Raw genomic sequence first — 19888 nt, forward strand, 5'->3', positions numbered from 1 at the left:
TAGGGAAAGAAAAAGGAAACACGGCGTTCGAAACTCGTCTTAACGACAGATGGAAAGATAGACAGACAAAGAAAGATAAATCCTGCAAGACACAGATTACGGGATCAGCGTCTGCTCCTGCAGAATACTGCTAAAAGATTAATGATGCCGCGCTTCAAGACATCTTGACATTGCAACTTCGAGAACAAACGCATCGTCCTGAGGGCGGTAGAAAAAATGCAATCTCAGGTCGAAACAGGTTAGTGAGTTCGTACGAAGTTGAAATGAACTATTTAACTTAGTGGCGCCAAGCCTTGGTTGTTAAGATCCGGATTTAGGTATTTTTAATACCGATCCTTGTTGAATACAGGAAAATTGATATTTCAGTGTTTTTTGCAGTTATGAACTATGAGACCCTCAAGTTAGTCGTTTCACCTATATTTGAAAAATGGAATAATTTATATGACACAGATGAACCTTCCACAAATTTAAAGATAACCTCAATAAAAAACAATCCTTTCGATAGGTAATACTATTAATCTGCAGCTAATATATAGGGTGTTTTTTTCGAGGTATATAACTTCAAGTTGGCATTACTGTTCAAGATTGCGACCGATTTAACAGCTGTCAAGTGGTTTATTCTCAGTTTGGTTTGGCAATTCAGCATAAATAGACTCACGCCTGAACAACGCTTGCAAATAGTGCAATTTTATTTCGAACATAATGGTTCTGTGCGGAATACGTATCGCGCACTACGTCTATTAGCGATGAAGTGCACTTCTGGTTGAATGGCAACGTCAACAAACAAAACTGCCGCATTTGGAGTGAAGCTAATCCTCAATTGTATGTCGAAACACCGTTACATCCAGAAAACCTGACTGTTTGGTGCGCTTTATGGGCTGGTGGAATCATTGGTCCGTACTTCTTCAAAAACGATGATGGCCAGAACGTTACAATCAATGGTGATCGATATAGAGCCATGATTACTAACTTTTTCATTCCTGAATTAAACAACCATAATGTCCAGGAGCTGTGGTTCCAACAAGACGGCCCAACATTTCACACAGCTCGTGCCACAATTGATTTATTGAAAGACACGTTTGGGACCGCCTAATTTCACGTTTTAGACCTGTGAATTGGCCTCCAAGATCTTTTGATTTAACACCGCTAGACTACTTTCTGTGGGGCTATGTGAAGTCATTGGTCTATGCGGATAAGCCATAAACCCTTGATCATTTGGAAGACAACATTCACCGTGTTATTGCCGATATACGGCCACAAATGTTGGAAAAAGTCATCGAAAATTGGACGTCCAGATTGAACTACATTCTAGCCAGCCATATGCCAGAAATCATATTTAAAATGTAATGCCACAAGATTATCTTGCAGATAAATAAAATTCATATCAATCGAATAATCCATCATTATTTTATTGCAATTTAAAGTTCTATAGCTTTACAATGCGTTTCTTGATTGATTTTTCAAAAAAAAAATTCATTATTTTTTAACGTCAACTTTTATACCTTTATCATATAAGGGGCGCATTCATACACTAGATATATTTGGAATTGTTTTTATTTCTGAAAATATTCGCTCACATAAATCGAATCAAAATCCAGTAGTTCATTTCAAGAAAAAAATTAAAAAAAAACGAATATTGACAATTTCAGATAATTAGGCGAATCTATAGGCGAAAACCTACACATTTTAATAGATTCAATTTAGTTAATAGACCTTCCGAGATTATAATCAAAATCTTTCATCCCAAATATAATTACGCGAACATAATCATGTCCAATATATTAACAATACCGAATAGAGAATTATATAATTTATTATTCACATTGCACGATATTATTGGTAATGAAATCCATTAGAGATCTTCATGTACAAGTATAATACTGATATTTGAAATTGATAATCTCATTTACGTATTAGTTCACTTGTTATTTCCGTTTATTAGTATTTCAAATTTACGCTACGATAGGTGTGAATATTTGAACATTGAAGGTACTATTTGATAGTTTTATTATTTTAAAGCATATATATATTCTCCTATTTAACAAGACAATCTTCGAAAAGAAGACCACCCGGTTTCTACGTTATTGTAAAGTCTTCATCAAGAATATACAACGTACAGATCATACTCAAGTATAAACACAGACACAATAAGAACATTTCCAGTATACAAAACAATACCTACAGTACCTATTAGTTTTTATAGAAAAAAAATGAATCAAATGTAGCAACAACTAATGTTTTTCCGACACTCTGAGTCTTTTTTTTTTTGTCATTAAGATGGAATTTACCATCGCAGTTCAGCTAGATTAGCATTAAGATTAATGAAATTCCCGAATTATAATTCAAAGCTATCTCGATGAAAGAACCATGTTTTCATCAATTTGTAAATTTATGCTTCCATATTCAAAATTCCCTTGTATGATATTCAGCAATGAATAAACTTCTATTAAAATAATTCACATGATGTCAAGGTCAAGGTAGCAGTTGGAAGCAAACCTAACCTAATCAATACCAGTGTTCTTTATTTTCCACGACTTGTTACCGCGATAACTTAAATTGATTGTTCGTGTATAATGATAAGCTACCGATTTCTCGTTCCGTGATTGAAATAATAGTGATATTTCCTTCTCATTTGAAAAGAAACGTTACAAATTGTATACAGACGTTTGTTTCAGCTGAATTTATGCATTGGTATCTTGGTTGGCTGTAATTGTGGTTGTCACATAGTACTTTTCAGTTGAACCAGGTCAATTCATCCCTCCTTCACTGTTTAATTTGGTTAAAAATAGGTTCATATTTGTGCTTTTCGTGTTCCAGAATTCAGTTGACTTGTATTAACTACATGTCATCGAATATTACATTTTTTTTCAATTCTTGAAAAATAAGTGAGCTTTCCTTTCTCCTCAAGTCTTGAAAAGAATATAAATAAACACATTTTTTTCATTATATCAATATTATTTCAATGAATAACATATTATTATTATTATTTGTATTTGAACTGGGGTCGTTGTGGCTCGGTAAGCCTTCCGGGAACTGCGATCATGTAGATCTTTTGTTCTACTCATTCATGGAAACCCAAGGAGGTCGTGAATGGCGTTGATAAAACTGACAACGTCCTTAGGGGCCTTGACCTTCACCTCTCAGCTTCCCCATATGAATGGTTCTCAGACCAACCAGCTCTGGACACTCGTATACCATGTGTTCAGCTGTTTCTGCTTTTGATCCACAGAGCCTGCGAATCCCATCTGCTGTCTTTCCCATATGACACAAATAATATTTGCACCAACAGTGCCGTGACAGCAGTCTCACCATCACCCGAAGCTCGGCTCGTGACCGATTCAAAAGCTTTTTGGCGTATGTAGATGAAATCATCACGAATTTCTTGGCCTGATGAGTCCAGAAATGTTTCTCCAGTTGGTCATCTTGTTATTCAACTCCCATTGCTGGACCGCTGCCTTATATTGGTCTTTTCCTAGCCCACAGAAAGGCTAAGTCCAGCCTTGTGTGCAGGTGTGAACTTTGGTGCACTTTTTACAAATTCATCGGCTTTTTCATTTCCTTCAACACCACAGTGCCCTGGTACCCATAGTCGAGTCACCTTATTGCCTCTGGCCAGTTCCTTATGGTGTTACGACACTCCCAGCTCAACAGAGACCCCTGGCAGTACGATCAGTTTTAGAGACGTTCAGATGGGCTTTATTTTGAGTGCACCAGTGCTGCACTGAATTGAAAGTTAATTGAGTTTGCTCAATACTCGAACTAAGATCTCCGCATCATCAACGAACAGCAAGAGGTCTAGATCATCAGGAACAGAAGAGGCCCCAGACTGCTTCCCTGGGGGACTCCTATGTTGACATATTGATCCTCAGACATAAAAACTTGTGAACATATGAAATTACACTTTCAAGCTCCGTGAAGAAAAAGCTGATCATATCATCAGAACCACAAACAACACAAGAAGAATATTGAAATATGTTTTCGTAAGTAATTGCACAAGTGCATCAAAATTACCGATAATTTTGCATGACAACGTGTTGTCATAAAAACTGCATGAGTTCATTTTCATTTTTGGAGAAAGAGCCCGACACCGAAGGTGGAGGGCTCTTTCTCCAAAAATGAAAATGACCGAATGCAGTTTTTCAAAGAAAACACGCTGGAATGCGAAATTATCCGGTCATTTTGATGCACGAGTGTAATTCGGGGGAATATTTCCGGAATAAACTGTTACATCACTTGTCAAACTGATGTAGAATGGAATTGCCATAGATTCGAACTGTGTAAGATGCATAGAAACTATGCATCTATGAACAGGACAATTATCGCAGTGCTGTTTCGCTTCCTACAATGCAATTATCGCTGTAATTTTCGATAATTGTTCTCCATATACATAGAATTTTTGACAGGAGGGAAATATTCGCTGTAATTTTCGATAATTGTTCTCCAGATACATAGAATTTTTGACAGGAGGGAAATATTCAAGATTATTGCAGATGACTAAATTATTGTTGCCATAACAAGAATCCTCTCTTCGGGTGAGGGAAAAAGTAAAATTTAGACTGCCACCGGCAGAAAAATTGAATTTTCCAAACATCCTCTCTCTAAAAGTATAACATAGTTGTTTAGACTCTCGAAAACAAAATTTGTTTGCATAATCAAAATGCATTTAACATTCGATCTGAATGTGATCGAGAGAGCAGAAAACTACCCTTCTCTGCTTCACAGCGCTCGAAAAATTACCCCATTTAATCCCTCAACTCACAACCTTACCTGAAAAGAATAATAAATGAAAGTATTCTTAGTTGCTTACCTTCAACAAACACCGGCAAACGTGCTGTTTGTTAGGGGTAGTGAAGAGTTGATAAGCCAGCGAGCTTTGTTTTCCGAATTTACAACTCGAAAAGCTCGGTTCTGTTCTCAAGCCCTCGGAGTTCGTAGAATAACCCACCGAACAATTCATAATAGTGGTGAATGCAATGCGGAATAAATTACCGTGTTGTTTATACTGCCATTGTTCCCGACCAATCTGGGATCTGTTATTTCACGCTGGTATTAATGTTTGACGTATGGGGAAAATTACAGTTACATTGTCACGGTTAACGACTTCACTGACGTCTGGAGGTTTATGGTGAACACTTAAAAAAAATTGCAGATTTTATAGTTCATTTGCTAATAGAATATTTCAAATTATTTGAAGTTGGTTAACTGAATAGAAAAAAAATCGGGACACAGTGGATTCGAACCCTGATCTTCTTCGTTACTTACCACTGATGCATCTCCGAAAGTAAGTGCGTAATACGCTCTATTAGTGATGACTTCACACACCGCCATTTTAGTACTCCTGTCAGTGTTCGGAATCCAAACAAACAAATTGTCAAATTAGTACGTTGTCGTTTGAATGACAATTTATTTGTTTGGATTCCGAACACTGACAGGAGAACCAAAAATGGCGGGGTGTGACGTCACACTAATAGAGCGTATAATTTCGTTTGATAATAGGGATCATGCAAATACAAAATTCTCTAACAGCTTAGATTGCTGTTTATTTTTGTGCAAGATTATCCAGCGTCCTGTTTCCATAGTTTGTACAAATCTAATTTCACCTTAATTTTTTCACAGCGCTCTGATGATGTCAATAAAATTCACGATACGTTGGCTACCTGAAAGAGTATAATATTCCCGAAAATTCATCCTCCTACCACTAAAACAACTCATCATTGAAAATTAAGGATAACAAGCTAAGCCCACAAAATTTTTCGTTCAAAAAATTTTCAGTTCAAAAATCGGCTGATTATGGATCGTTGATCCTCACACCGCTTGCGGTTCTTCGTATATACCTCACAGTTTATGAAAATTTGAACGCTAAATTGGGGACAAATCAGTAAAAATTTAATCTCTTCACAAGAATAGTTATATCTACTAAAATATTTGTCATAGACCTCTTAAATGAAAACGTTTGTTTATAGATCGAGCTCTGATTTAAAACATAATGAGGTTTCAAGTATTTCCCATGAAGTTTGAAATTGGCATGTTACATCCAAAATCAAAATTTTATTATGATGGAACCCCCATAACTGTCATTTTTAACCTTAGTCGTATTTTAACAAACGTAACCACGGTATTGGCAATCCAAACCTTTCCTGATTTCCATTTGTTCGTCTTTTTCAGCCTTTAAAATTTATGATTCACATAAAAATCCGCGAGTCCGCCCCTCATTTCCACTGCGAAATATTTTCCTATATCGACACTTCATGCTTATTCAAATATAATTCCTCACCAAACAGACGATCGCAAGAAACAAATGAGGTGTAAACTCGAACAATATCAAAAGAACAAATCGTGTGAACCCGGAGAGAGAAATCCTTTAGCGATGCCAAAATCCTCGCCTCTCCCTCACCAAGCTCCAAGATCTGCGTCAATTTCACACACGAAATAATAAGAAAAAGTCTTCCTATGTGTTCATCGAAGTTTATTGCTCTCCACCCGAAAAATCCCCATAAATCGTGAGCGTTATTCATGATTTCCTTCCAGCCTTTCGGCCCGATTAACAATTCACCTTACTTCATTTGTCAGCCGTCTCGATGGCTGGCAGGATGCTTTCCCCGCAGCGGCGGCACGTCAGGGCAGGCAGTGCCGACCTAAGACATAAAAATTTAATTATAATGTGGAATTATATGTATTTCTACTGGCTTTGTCAGAATTGTTTATTCTTCTACTATTTTTTTTAAAAGACTATAATACCTAGAATAGGCAATAAATCGGGTATATTATGACATCCACCTATGCTGGTAAACGATGAAGGCAGCTGGTTGCTCCAGATTGCTTCGTCTGAAATCATTAACTTCGATGAATTTGTTTTTGTTCACAAATAAATGTTACAAACTGTAGCAAACAGCAAATCTTTCATTTTCCTTTGTTAATATTGATTTTTCTCGTCATTTGAGGGAAGTTTTAACTTTTTGCTTCAATATGAAGAAATTTGAGGGTGAGGCTCATCAATACTTGATAGATCAATACGAATGCTCTCAAATACTTATGGCGAGGCCGCTATTAGTGAAAGAACGTGCCGAGAGTGCTTTCAACACTTAAAGAAGGATGATTTTGACGTCGAAGACCAGGTGGAAGAGAGAAGGTTTTCGAAGATGCAGAATTGGAGGCATTACTTGATCAAGACTCGTGTCAAACGCCGCAAGAATTGGCAGGATCGTTGGGAATGACGCAACAAGCAATTTCTGAATACCTGCAAGTCATGGGATTGATTCAGAAATAAGGAAATTGGGTGCCGTACGAGTTGAAACCGAGAGATGTTAAACGGCGTTTGTTTGCTTGTGAACAGTATCTTGCAAGGCAAAAACGAAAGGGATTTCTGCATCGCATTGTGACTGGAGACGAAATATGGGTTCATTAAAATAATTCCAAGCACAAAAAATCATGGGGATATCTCGGCCATGCTTCCACGTCGACGGCCAAACCGAATATTCATGATTCCAAGGACATACTCAGTATTTGGTATGACCAGCTCGGTGTAGTGAAATAATCGCAGGCGATCGTTATCGAACGCAATTAATGCGTTTGAGCCAAGCTTCGAAAGACAAATCGCCCCAATACAACGAGAGACATGATGAAGTGTTTCACAGTATGAAAATGCTCGACCCCATGTTGCGAAAGTGGTCAAAACATACTTGGAGGCGTTGAAATGGGAAATCCCCACTCGCCGTATTCTTCAGACGTTGCTCTCGGACTATCACTTGTTTCGATCAATGGCACACGGCCTGGCAGACCAGCACTTCCGGTCTTATGAAGAAGTAAAAAATTGGATCGATTCGTGGATCACTTCAAAATATGACCAGTCTTTACAACGCGGGATTCGTACGTTGTTTGAAAGATGGGAAAAAATAGTGGCCAACGATGGACAATACTTTGATACATAAATGTATAAGCAGTTTTTCACAATAAATCCTCGAATTTCGGAAGAAAAGGCGGAAGCAAAGTTGTACGTCTATGTAGATATTTCAGCATTGATGTCTAATGAAAAGAAACTGATAAAAAACTACAAAACAGCAATTCCTCCGAACTTATATTTGACTAATATTTTGAGTTCTCATTGAACTTTATTTTGCTGAAGGTTATCCACAGAAATTTCATGCATAATCATCGTCGTTCTGACAATGATATTCGACCATTTTGCTGCACAAAATGATTATATTTTATTATTATAATATTTCATATTCGCGTGGTTTTTTTAATTTTTTGAACATTTCATTAGAAAAAATGGTTTCCCATGAAAACATAGAGCTATGATAGTTAATGCAGATACATTATTTCAGTTATTTATAATCAAGAAGACATAAAAGTTTGATCAAACCATCAGCAGGTAACACGTCGTATGCAATACTTTAAATATTCCCGGACCGCCACTGTTTTCTCGGGATTCATATTTTCTTGCCTTTCCCCGCGATAAATCGGTATATCGTCTTGCCGTCAGGCACAATAATACGATTAATATATCGGGATCTCGCATCGTTTATTATCGTGCACGTTCGGCAGGGCGCCGTAGCGTGAAAAGTTCCACCCTGATTGACTCCATTCAGATCAAAAATTGCGAAAATATATTTTCCAATTTGTGTCGAGACCCGGAGACCAGGTGGGACCCTGCGCAGAGTGACTTAATTGAAAATGATGTTATCTCTCCTTCATTCGAGTTTCAAGGATACTTCTCCATTCTGTAATTGATGTCGCTACACCTATGGAACTTTCGCAAGGAGAGAGGGAGAAAAGTTTTTCCGATCCCTATAGAATTGATGTGAAGGTTTCCCTTTAGAAGGTTTTCCTCGTTCCTGTTATTGACTATTAATTGTTTGCAATATGGAATTTCATCTTGTTAGAAGAGAATATCAAAGTTCCAGCAAGAAACCATGACGAATCTCTTTGGTAACCTGAGAGTGCTGTAATACCATAGAACATCTAAGCCCAGACAAAAAAAGACTGTGTTATAGGCGCAAAGACATGGTGGTATAGATGGACGAAAAGCAAATCATGTTGCCAACATAGATCTCCTGGAGTCCTTCTTTCTTCTGGTCAGTGGAAATGTAAAATTTACCCGAAGAAGTCACAGTGTTGCCGAAACAATAATTGTTGTTAATATTTATCTTCAAAAGCTTAATTGGTCCACCATTGGACCTCTTTTGTGTGGTATTCATTTTTATCATTGGCTGTTCTGGTCCAGCTTTCTACGACTCTTTTTATGTCGTCCGTCCATCTTCTGGATGGTCTTCCTCTATTTCTAAATGTTTCCTGTCTTGGTCGTCAAGAATTTTCCTAGTTCATCGCCCGTACAGGATGTCACATGATCAGGTTATTGGAATTTTTTCTACAGCGTCATGTCACTGATTAGTAATGATACTCCTTGAAGTGATCCTTAACATCGATCTCACCATCCTTTTTCTGGATGTTTTTCTTCGTCAGTGTCAGAGTTTCGACACTATAAGTAATAACGGAAGCACACCTTTATCAAAGACTTGTCTTTTGAAGCAGTTGGAGTCCGCATTTGAGAACAAAATTTAATTTACCATATGCTGCCCAGAATGAGCATATTCTCCGCTGTAGTTCATCTTTTTAGTTGTCTCTTTCTACGTCTATTCCGTGGCCTTAATATTTATCTTCCTCGATGTTCTCTTGGTTTATTCCATAGAGTAATAAACATGGGGGGAGTATATGCAACTTTTACATGTCCCCAACATGGTTAGAACACGTTATCGGATTGTGATATATTTTCAAATCCACAATTTTACTGAATCGTTATGAATGTGTATTATATCGAATGAAATATATTTATTTAAGTGATTCCCGATTAAATATGCAAATTGGAATCCGATATTTTTCCCAATTGTCGAATTTATAATGAGCCGAATATTAATTTTTTTCTGTATCTACCTGCTGAAATACAAGATTTGGCAACTTTTGCTCTCCTAGTGTCATCGGTTGTTTCACGTCGTTTGGCGCGCTTGAAGTTTAGTTTCTGAATTTCTGATATATTTAGGTATTCATTCCAATATATTTTGAGTTAATATGAAACGTTGTTTCACTATGGGACATAAGAAGTGCGTTCTTTGTGGAGAAACTCGCGAATTGAGTGAAATATCGTTTCACTGATATATTTTCATTTCCACGCGCTCCATGTCGAATTTGATAGTTCATGTTGGAGACAAAATTTGCTTACTGAAAATGAGATAATGCTGCCTCTAACAATGGTTCTTATTTTAAGGTTTAATCGTGAGTAGTTATTCACAAAATGGATTTGTCAAATTTATTTATTTTTAATATACGTTGAAATTATTTCCGTCTGATATCATTTGAAAAATTCACAAACATTCCTGAATTCCGTTCATTCTTCTCGCTGATCGATTTCTAATGTGTGCCATCGAAAATACCGAAAATACCAAAAAATCCAGTCGAATATACTCCGATCTCTGCCGCCATCACCAGTATAAATCCCGACATATCTACATCCGTATAAAATAAAATCATTTCCGATGTCGGAACATTCCGGTACGATCGTTATAATTGTTATAATTCAGAGACTCGCCCGAAATGCAAATTCTCGACCGGAAGCATGTTCGGAAAAAATGGGGAGCAGCAGCGGGGTAATAAAACTCCAGGTGTGGCGCAGGGTCGAATTGTGATGTGAACAGTGTTTCGTATTAAAAATCGCTTTTAAAAACGGGTGGTTTTCAGGCTTTTCCGGTTTTATGGTCCTTCGGAGGCCGGACCGACGACATAAAATTGTCAAGCTGTTTTTTGCCGCTTCCGCTTTTGTCTGTAGCGTCACGGGGATGGGTCGGTGTTGCGCGCGAGTGGGAGTTGGGGGTATATACGTTCTACCACCATCCGAGCGTCCGTATATGTGTATATATACACGTGTGTTGCGAAATGAGAGAGGGTGACGTTCCTATTAACTCCGGTGCGAGTGACTAAATTTCTTCTTTGTTTGCGGTTTTGACTGAACGGATGTGGAAGGTTGATAACTTGTTTCTCGCTTGGTCTTGTTTGGGGCCATCGAATTGCGGCCTGTTGGGTTTATTATTTCCGATTTTAACATTCATCAAAAATTCAGCTTTGGTTTGATGGAATGGATTTGGAAAACACGAAATGTTATTCTAAATCCAACTATTTCATTATGTGAATAAAGACACAGTAGCTTCTTCAGATTTCATACATTTCGAAAAACCTTTAAAAAATCTAAAAAAACTTTTGTGTTGCGAAAAAATTGTTATTTAAATAATAAAATGATGGAAATTAGAGTATCGATCAAGTCAACCAAATACCCATCACAATACTCAATACATTTATATTTTTTAACAAGTTTATAGAGGGTGTTCTTAAATTGGACGTAAAAAAGAAAATTGAAGATTTTTTGGATGATTTAAAAAAAAACATGCAAATGCTTTTTTCTCGAGATACAGGTTGTTTCTTTGAGTGCTACTTTTAAGTGAATCGAATCTTTATGAATCTCCTCACTTATTGGGTAAAAAAATACCAAAACTTATTATTAACTTATTCATCACAACCTACTAACTGGGTATTTATAATAATTTGGATTTGGAAGAACTGGAACAAAATTTTTTTTTACATTTTTCTTAATTACTAGTAGTCCACCAACAAAAGTTCTGGGTGAATGAAACAAGCACTGGCCCAGAAAAATCTCACCCTGTAGTTTTGCATTCAAAATTAGCATACAACACCGCGAAAGCCTATTAGACATTTATGGAAAACTAATCGTAATTTTGTAATTTTGCTGAAAATTTGGATTTTCGGGATTGAGACAATGATCTTTCTCCCTGAAACATCTTCAGATCTCTACATCTTTCGGTTATACCGGAAACATAATACAACTTCCTTATTTCAAAAGGACAACCAGTATGTTATTGCATAAGTAGATAGCATTTTTATGACAATTTAAGCAATATGCCATACCTTGGATAAAAACTCAACGGTTCATGAGTTAATGGGATTCTTATCACAAAAATGATAGCGATGAAGACTCACATTTTTTTGAATTAATCGGCAGAGAAGCTTCTTTCTTGAAAATTATTTTCTTATTCGATCCTGAGAATACGTAGTATTATAAGACTGTTTGTGGTTTGGACCAATGTACAAATGTACATTGTACAAATGTACAGGGTGTTCATAAGAAGATCATGAACTTGGAAAACTCAAATTCATCAAAACTCAAGATTTTCAAATAAGAACCTATATTTTTTTATTATTTCAGTCGATTTTACGTAGAAATATAGTGGGGGTTACATGAGCAAACCCTTTACCTGAACTGAAAATTTTAAGAGTTAACGAGGAAGAACCTTAAATGTGGAAAAACCGCAATTTTCAACTGTGTGGAGTAGTCAGTGTTTTCCGGAAAATACAGGAAGAAACTGAAATTCGATGTTTGGATAACTAAATTTCACATTTCATGAATTATAATTAATTTTTCGTTGGAATTGTTAGGAAATCCATAAACCATAACAATTTTCAATTAGGAATGATTCATTACAATTCTTTCATGTCAAATTTTCAACTCAGTTCTTCAAAGAATTTGAAGATGTTCATATTTCGTCATTTTACATATAAGTACTCCAATACGGTAGAATCAGTATTTTTTGAGTTATATTGGAAGATATAACATTTCACATACAACACCGAAGCCATTGAACAAATTTTGCTCATCAGATCTCAACCTTATGTAGAAAATGTATAATCTGTAGAGCTATTTTTTCGAGAATTATCTTGTTTTTGGATGGAAATATATTATTTTTAAACCCGAAGATTACATATATTGTATCGAAATAATATATGGTTGATTATCTTGCCAATAAACGATGTGCTATTTTTTTTTCCGAAAATTGCAGCCATATAAAAAATTCCGTCACCAATTCACATTTTCGTATCAAAGTTACAAATTTCAGACTTCAGTTAAATTTGTTGTGTTTCAAAAAGTCGAACTCGGATAAAAATAATTACAGTTGTAATGGTCGAAATATCGATTAGAACTATTTAGTGGAGTTGACCCCATAAAACTGATGAAAATTGACCATCATATTTGTAACGCCAGGGCGTTACCGTTATGCAGTAATTACCAACGAATAAATTGATAAATAACCTGCCATATTTCATTTTTCCCAGACTGATATATCACGTGAATAATAAATGATTTACATGTTTAAACGTTTTTACGACCCTTATAATTTAAATTCTGGATGAATTATCGCCCCGGCTGAAGCTTTTCAATCTTTCCAGAAAGCCATCTCCCTAAAATAATCTTTTGTGATATATCTTTTCTCTACCCACATATAATTTTGAGGTTATGCGATACACCTGATGAATGCGATCGCTTTGAGGAAATTTACACTGTATTAGGTGAAAAATATGCGAGTATAAAAGTGAGGGGTTGGCCGTTCGGAATTTCGCAGATAAAATTTGATAGAATATAAGATGAGGGGTTGAAAAAAGGGAATCCGGGACTTTAATAATAAATTCAAAACCATGTCAAAGGTCCTCTCTGCGTCAGCCTCCATATATCATTTTGATGCCGCTCGTTCCTTTTTTTTTCCAGGGGTTGCAGGAAAGGGATAATCGGAAAACCATTAGAGTATGTGATATTCGACGCTACAGTTGATCCAGGAATATACGTCCGAAATATATCGGGAGAAATTACTCTGATAGTAATTTATTGATGAGAATTAGAAACTTGAAATTTTCGGGGTAGGTTTGGATCTCGAATGCTGCTGTTAAGTCCGTCAATAGGCATAATCCGACAAGGGGTTCCGTAGATATGGCCGTTGAAATTTGGAATTTCAGTTCATTTCAAAAGTATAAATTCGATCAATTTGAAAATTTGCAATTAGATGTGAAACAATGGTTTGAAGCTTCAAGCTTCGATTGCGTTGTTGGAACCTTATAAAATTCAGAAAGAATATCGAAAAAAAAAACCTTATTTCAATCATCATCATTTCAAATATAAATTCGAAGCTTCTCGCAAAGTTTTAAACTTTTTTGAAATGTTCATCTTTCCATTATCAAATGGCATATCCTCCTGAACACAAACGAAATAAAAAATGTCAAAAAATATTATACTGTGTTGCCTTTATAATCATTTCAAATTGTATCCTTTCTATTGGAAAACCCGTTAATTTGCGTTACTGGAAATAATGAACCATATATAAAATTTGCATTTTATCTGGAATCCTCTCCCCTCCGTTATTTTCCAATGACTTAATTTCAGGATGAAATTAACTTCTGGACATGGACAAATTAAGTTGAGAACGATTGTATCCGAATATTAATCTGATGAAAAGTTATACAGTTCGAAACTCGGAAACTCCCATAAAACCCCTAAAATATATTTCATTTTCATAGAGGTCGCTGCATCCCTCCCTGCGCGAAGATTATTCGAAACAGGGAGTCCCGATTAAGCCATGCCGTGTCCCCTCAGGACAATATATCAATTAACTGTCGTCCCGTCTGTAAAAATGTCCCTCTTGCATGCCGGATGGACAGATGAGACCGCAATTATGGACGTGATTTAGTGGTTGCATTATGTCCGTTTGACACCTGACCCGATAATCTCCGATCGGGGAAGTGTCGTTTGTCTATGTCCGTACCTATGCGACCGCATTGGACAAAATGACACCGCGAATGAATGTCTGAACTCGTGAGTTATACTCTTGCTTTTTACACTGAAGACTATTTGATGAAAATTCGCGTGCACATAGATGACACTTATGGAATGAATTATACAAATATCCAACTTTTCATCTATTTCACGTGGAAAAAAAAGAATTATTCTTTCTATGACTGGTATGAAATATCGCCTTCGTAGTATGATTCAAAACATAATATTCTGAATATTCTTGTAATTTAAGCCACCCTGTCTTTCTAACGGTTTTCGATATCCCTGTATGTAACTCTAAATAGTTCTAACCCTGGATAACTTCATGCGTAAAAAGATATCAAGGGGATTATTCAAAAAACAAATGAAAAGGACATCGGACTTCCCTCAAGGAGATGCTAAGATATATGTAGAGATGTAGACACATGTTTTGGGTATTCGGCCCTCATCAGTATGATGAAACTCGATGAAAAAGTGTTATAACTTCTTGTTCGACCACATTTTTTTTGTCGATTACTAAAATTGTTGTCAATTGATGAATATGATGATTTCTATCAATTGTACACAATTTATTTATTTTTAATATGTGTTTTCCCTTCAAGGGCTTTTTATGCAATTATATCTAGGTGACATCACAATATGTAAGGTTTTATTAGACAATTTTCAAAGGAATGAATTCTACTAGTATTCGCTCATGTATTCATATACATTTAACGTCGAATGAAAGGAAATAGCGTAAAGAGGAAAAAGGTTTTATGGGTTCTACCTCGAAGGTCCCTTTCGCGAATTATCCATACCAATTTAACATTTCCAACAATTCTATTTCAGCAAACTATTCGGAACTTCCATACATCCAATATTTAACACGTAAGTTTCCTTGGTTTACAGAAGGTTAAAACGGATTATTGTGTGAAATTTGCCACAGAAGTCTGATATTTTCCATTTATTTCCTTTTCCGTTCATGCAAGGTCTACCTGACCCAGAAAGATATTTTTGTACAATCACTAGTATCTCAATTTTTTTTTACAGATTTGAAAGATGAATTTATTTCGTGTTGTGTTAGCTACTGGGTAAATTCAAAATGATTGTCACACACATTATTCGAACTATTTCCAGAAAAAATAGCTAATTTTCATACACAAAGATGCTCAATAACTTTCAATATGACCAAAAATCTTCTCATCGACTAACTCCTAATAAAGTTCAATTCAACTGCAGAGAGTTTTAAAAAAGATTTCAGTGGCACCACAATGGTAAAAAGAATTTTTCACTTTTGATTTTCCAGATCATAATACATTGAGATAGGTACTTCAAAGAACTGAAAACTAATATAAAAACTTCAGGAGCAGCAGTTATTGACTGATATATTAAATACCTGCCAAGAGCATACCAAAAAAAAACTAAACCTTCAAAATTGTTTTGATTGAAGTTTCCATTTGAAAAATGATGAATTGTTCCATTAGCCCCAATTTCTGGAATTTCGTGCATTCTTTCCCAATGAATACTTTCGTTTATTCGAATTCATTTATTGCCTCCAGCATCAAAATCCTAGTAGGGTGTAAAAATAATTGCCTGTTGTTGGATGGCGCACGTTCATAGAACAATGCACAATGGCAAATTGATCCTTTCGGAATTTTATTTGAAATTGATGCGACTATTGAATAAGTAAAATATATGGCATGAATGCAATGTGTTTCTGTTAGTTATGGGGCCACCTGAATAGAAATGCGACAGGTGAAAACTGCAATATGCGACATCTATTATTTCAGAACGCTATTTACGTTCCCAATTGCATTTCGAAACCTTAATTGTGCGCAATGATTACTTTATAGTGATGAAATATTCAATATTTTTCAGTGATAGAAGTGCCGTAATATCAAATTGGGCTCTAAACGAATTTATACCTATAGGAGTCATGTACAGGGTGGGCCACGGTCGATAGTATCCTAGACTTTAATTTAGTTTCTTAAGTCGGAACCACTGCTCTATCGATCTAAAATATTATCAGTGCTGCGGCATTGCCGCTTATGTCAAAAAGTACTTGTTGATATAAGAGGCAACACCGTAGTTCTGAAAATGTTTCAGATCTATAGAGCAGTGGTTCCTACCCAAGAAACTAAATTTCAATAAAATCGTACTTTTCGTTCTGCGTTTAAGTCCAGGGTATCATCGACCTTGGCTCACCCTGTATATCTATGATATTTTATTCTGTGGTGGCTAGTTAAGGTATGAGTGCCTATACCCATAATAGAAGCTCATACTTCGCCACTGGCTCAGTTCTAGATAAACGTAAATTGTATCTCATCCATAGAGTAATAAACATAGATAGAGGAAGTATACGCAATTTTCACATGTCCAGAACATGATGAGATTACGTTGTCGGATTGTGATATATTTTCAAATCCACAATTTTACTATATCATTATGAATGTATATTATATTCAATGAAATATATTTATTTGGGAGATTCTCAATTAAATATGTGAATTTGAATATTTGGAATCCGATATTTTTCCTAATTGTCGAATTTATAATGAGCAGAATATTTATTATTTTTTGTATCTACCTGCTGAAATCCAAAATTAGGCAACTTTTGCTCTCATAGTGTCATCGGTTGTTTCACGTCGTTTGGCGCGCTTGAAGTTTGTTTTCTGAATTTATGATATATTGAGGTATTTATTCCAAAATATTTTGAGTTAATATGAAACGTTGATTCAATATGGGACATAAGAAGTGCGTTCTGTGTGGAGAAACTTGTGAATTGAGTGAAAAATCGTATCACTGATATGTTTTCATTTCCGCGTGCTTCATGTCAAATTTGATAGTTCATGTTGGGGACAAAATTTGCTTACTGAAAATGATATTATCTCCCTCTAGCTATGTTTATTACTATAAGATCCCATCAAATACAAATTAAAATTCTTAAGGCACAATGCGTAAGAATATATTAGATTTCTTTCTGAAATCATCAAAATTTCATGCCTCCAATGAATAGTTTAAGAATATAAGCAGATACAAACATACCTGAAATAAAAATTTTATAATAGATTCTTTTTGAAAAAAAAGAAGCCTTAGTGTAAAGAAGCTTAAAAAAGCTTCGATTACTACGTAACAGCGTATGTGACAGGATCAACGTTTCCAACAACTGAGACCCAAATTAAATTTCCTGATACACAGAAACGCTCATTTTCAGAGAATTCATTGCCGCATCAACTACAAAACGTTTATTCGTTATTGAAAGAATAGGTTTTTTTATTACTCTGTGTTGTTTCCCATTCCTCGGATGTTTACATTATTTCCAACATATTTACAAAAGGACTTCATACGCCAGCCTTCATTATGATGTTTGGTCATTCCTGGTCTGTTGGCTCTTTAATTTATTGACCTTTGATGTTCGGCCATCAAACCACTCAAAATGTAGGCCGCCGACGCAGTTTGGTTCCCATTCAAAATGTATCAGATTCCCTTTTGTACTGGCACTTTGACACTTTTATCAAATTTGCGTTCCGGTTTATTCGATTGTTTAGAATCCCCTCTTCAACCATTCCGAATTCAGTTGATGGAAAATTCAGCCGAGGGGAAATTTTTGGATATTTCCATTCTCCAACGGTATGTCCAATTTTTATCTTTCACGCCTACTGCTTCATTCATTCATATTTTCACGGCTCATTCCATAACATTGAATCTTTGTTGAAATCATATTTGGAGGGGAGGACTCCCGCCAAAGAAGTATTTCGGTGTTTTTTATTTTTTTATCTATAACGTGGGGATTAGTCCAAATCCTAGTGATGCTTTGAAAACATATCTAGAATTTAAATTTTTCTCATGAAACATGTGAATTATCCCTCTTTTCAAGTTTTCATGTGAAACAAACTACTTCAATTCCCACTGATTCTGAAAATATTCCAAAATAAAATAAAACAGAAATATTGCTGCCCTACCAAATCTTTTTTTATCAGTCGTAAATTCAACTTCAAATTTCGGAAATTTATCGTTTGAAAGATATGTTTCCATCCTATTTTTTTGTTTTAATGAATTTATCAGCCATCAAAATTCATTGTATTCTCTATAAAGTAAATTAGTTGAAAGAAGGCTTTAATACGCCCCTTTTACCGGTGTCTACTTTTCCAATAAAAACACTTCTTCATCTTCATCTTGAGTCTTCTATTAGGTTGTTACACGAGTGATTGTTTAAGAGAATTTGTTTGTGATTCCAGCCTGTCATAGTATTAACCACATCGACTTTTTCCATCACATTATCAACGTTCGATCAATTTAGATCATCGTGCAGTGTTTCAATGGCAACATAATATGGTTGATCAGTCATCATCAAAATTTTTTATTGAGCTCCTTAAATGATTATATACTTGGTTTGCTGGACTGTACTTAACTTGGGCATATTGAATTGATTGGGTTCAAACCTCATGGCCACACCTTCTGATTGCAATGGATATTTGATTTCGAAAACACCCTTCACAATGATTATTGTCAACAAGTCATCTGGTACAGAAAGGTCAAAATCAGATGGCATATGGTTATATGAACCAGAATTGAGGCCATCCGTGTTCTTGGAGCAGAAACCCTCAGAAGTGAAACAAAGGTCTCGACCTGTACCTTTCTGTGAGCTTGGAATAAGCAAAACAAGGCAGTAATTCACCAATGGGAGCTGATAAGATACCCAGACTTGCACAAACGAGATAGTCCTTGGAATTTTCTTTGTAATACACAAAAAGTCTATGAGCTGCCACTAGTTGAATTTTAAATTATTTTGGGACCGCTGACGTGTCACTGTGAGCGTGAAGATCATCTGTAGGTACATGGACATAGCAAATCGAAAATTTGCTCTTTCAATCGAACGTAGAATCATATACTGCGCAAACTAGTGAACTCGGGAAATACATACTTGAACAAACCAGTTTCAAATCGTCATGAAATGACAGGCCAAGGCTCCTATAAGTTTGTCTATATGGTGACCGAACTTGTTGAAAATTGTGAAGCAGGGTATTAAACAGATGATCAAACTGGTCTCAGTGAAGATAGATTGTTTTTAGCAGATGGACTCCCTTAATCTAAAGTTCTAAGGCAAACCCCATATTGTCAATTCAAAAAACCTCATAATTTTTTTGCATATTATACCTGTCTCAGTATTGATTGATGTACAGTGCATCCCATTTTGGGTGAGACAGCCAGGTTTCTCGCTTGTTATTTAAGATAGAGCCTTGCGGTTTT

The 19888-nt window shown here is 35.8% G+C and overlaps 1 protein-coding gene across 7 annotated transcripts in view; it reads left to right on the plus strand.

Moving 5' to 3' along the window:
* Positions 1 to 19888, plus strand: part of LOC123674023 (tyrosine-protein phosphatase Lar) — a 570788-nt gene that overhangs the window by 427477 nt on the left and 123423 nt on the right. For 6 of the 7 annotated variants that reach the window (XM_045608828.1, XM_045608831.1, XM_045608826.1 and 3 more), the window contains exon 5: positions 15488 to 15526. The exons of the other annotated variant lie outside the window; for it this stretch is intronic. In XM_045608828.1, coding sequence (XP_045464784.1) covers positions 15488 to 15526 — 39 coding nt within the window. The remainder of the gene's footprint in view (positions 1 to 15487; positions 15527 to 19888) is intronic. 7 annotated transcript variants of the gene reach the window in all.

This window comes from Harmonia axyridis, chromosome 2 (genome assembly GCF_914767665.1).
Source record: "Harmonia axyridis chromosome 2, icHarAxyr1.1, whole genome shotgun sequence".
NCBI lineage: Eukaryota > Metazoa > Arthropoda > Insecta > Coleoptera > Coccinellidae > Harmonia > Harmonia axyridis.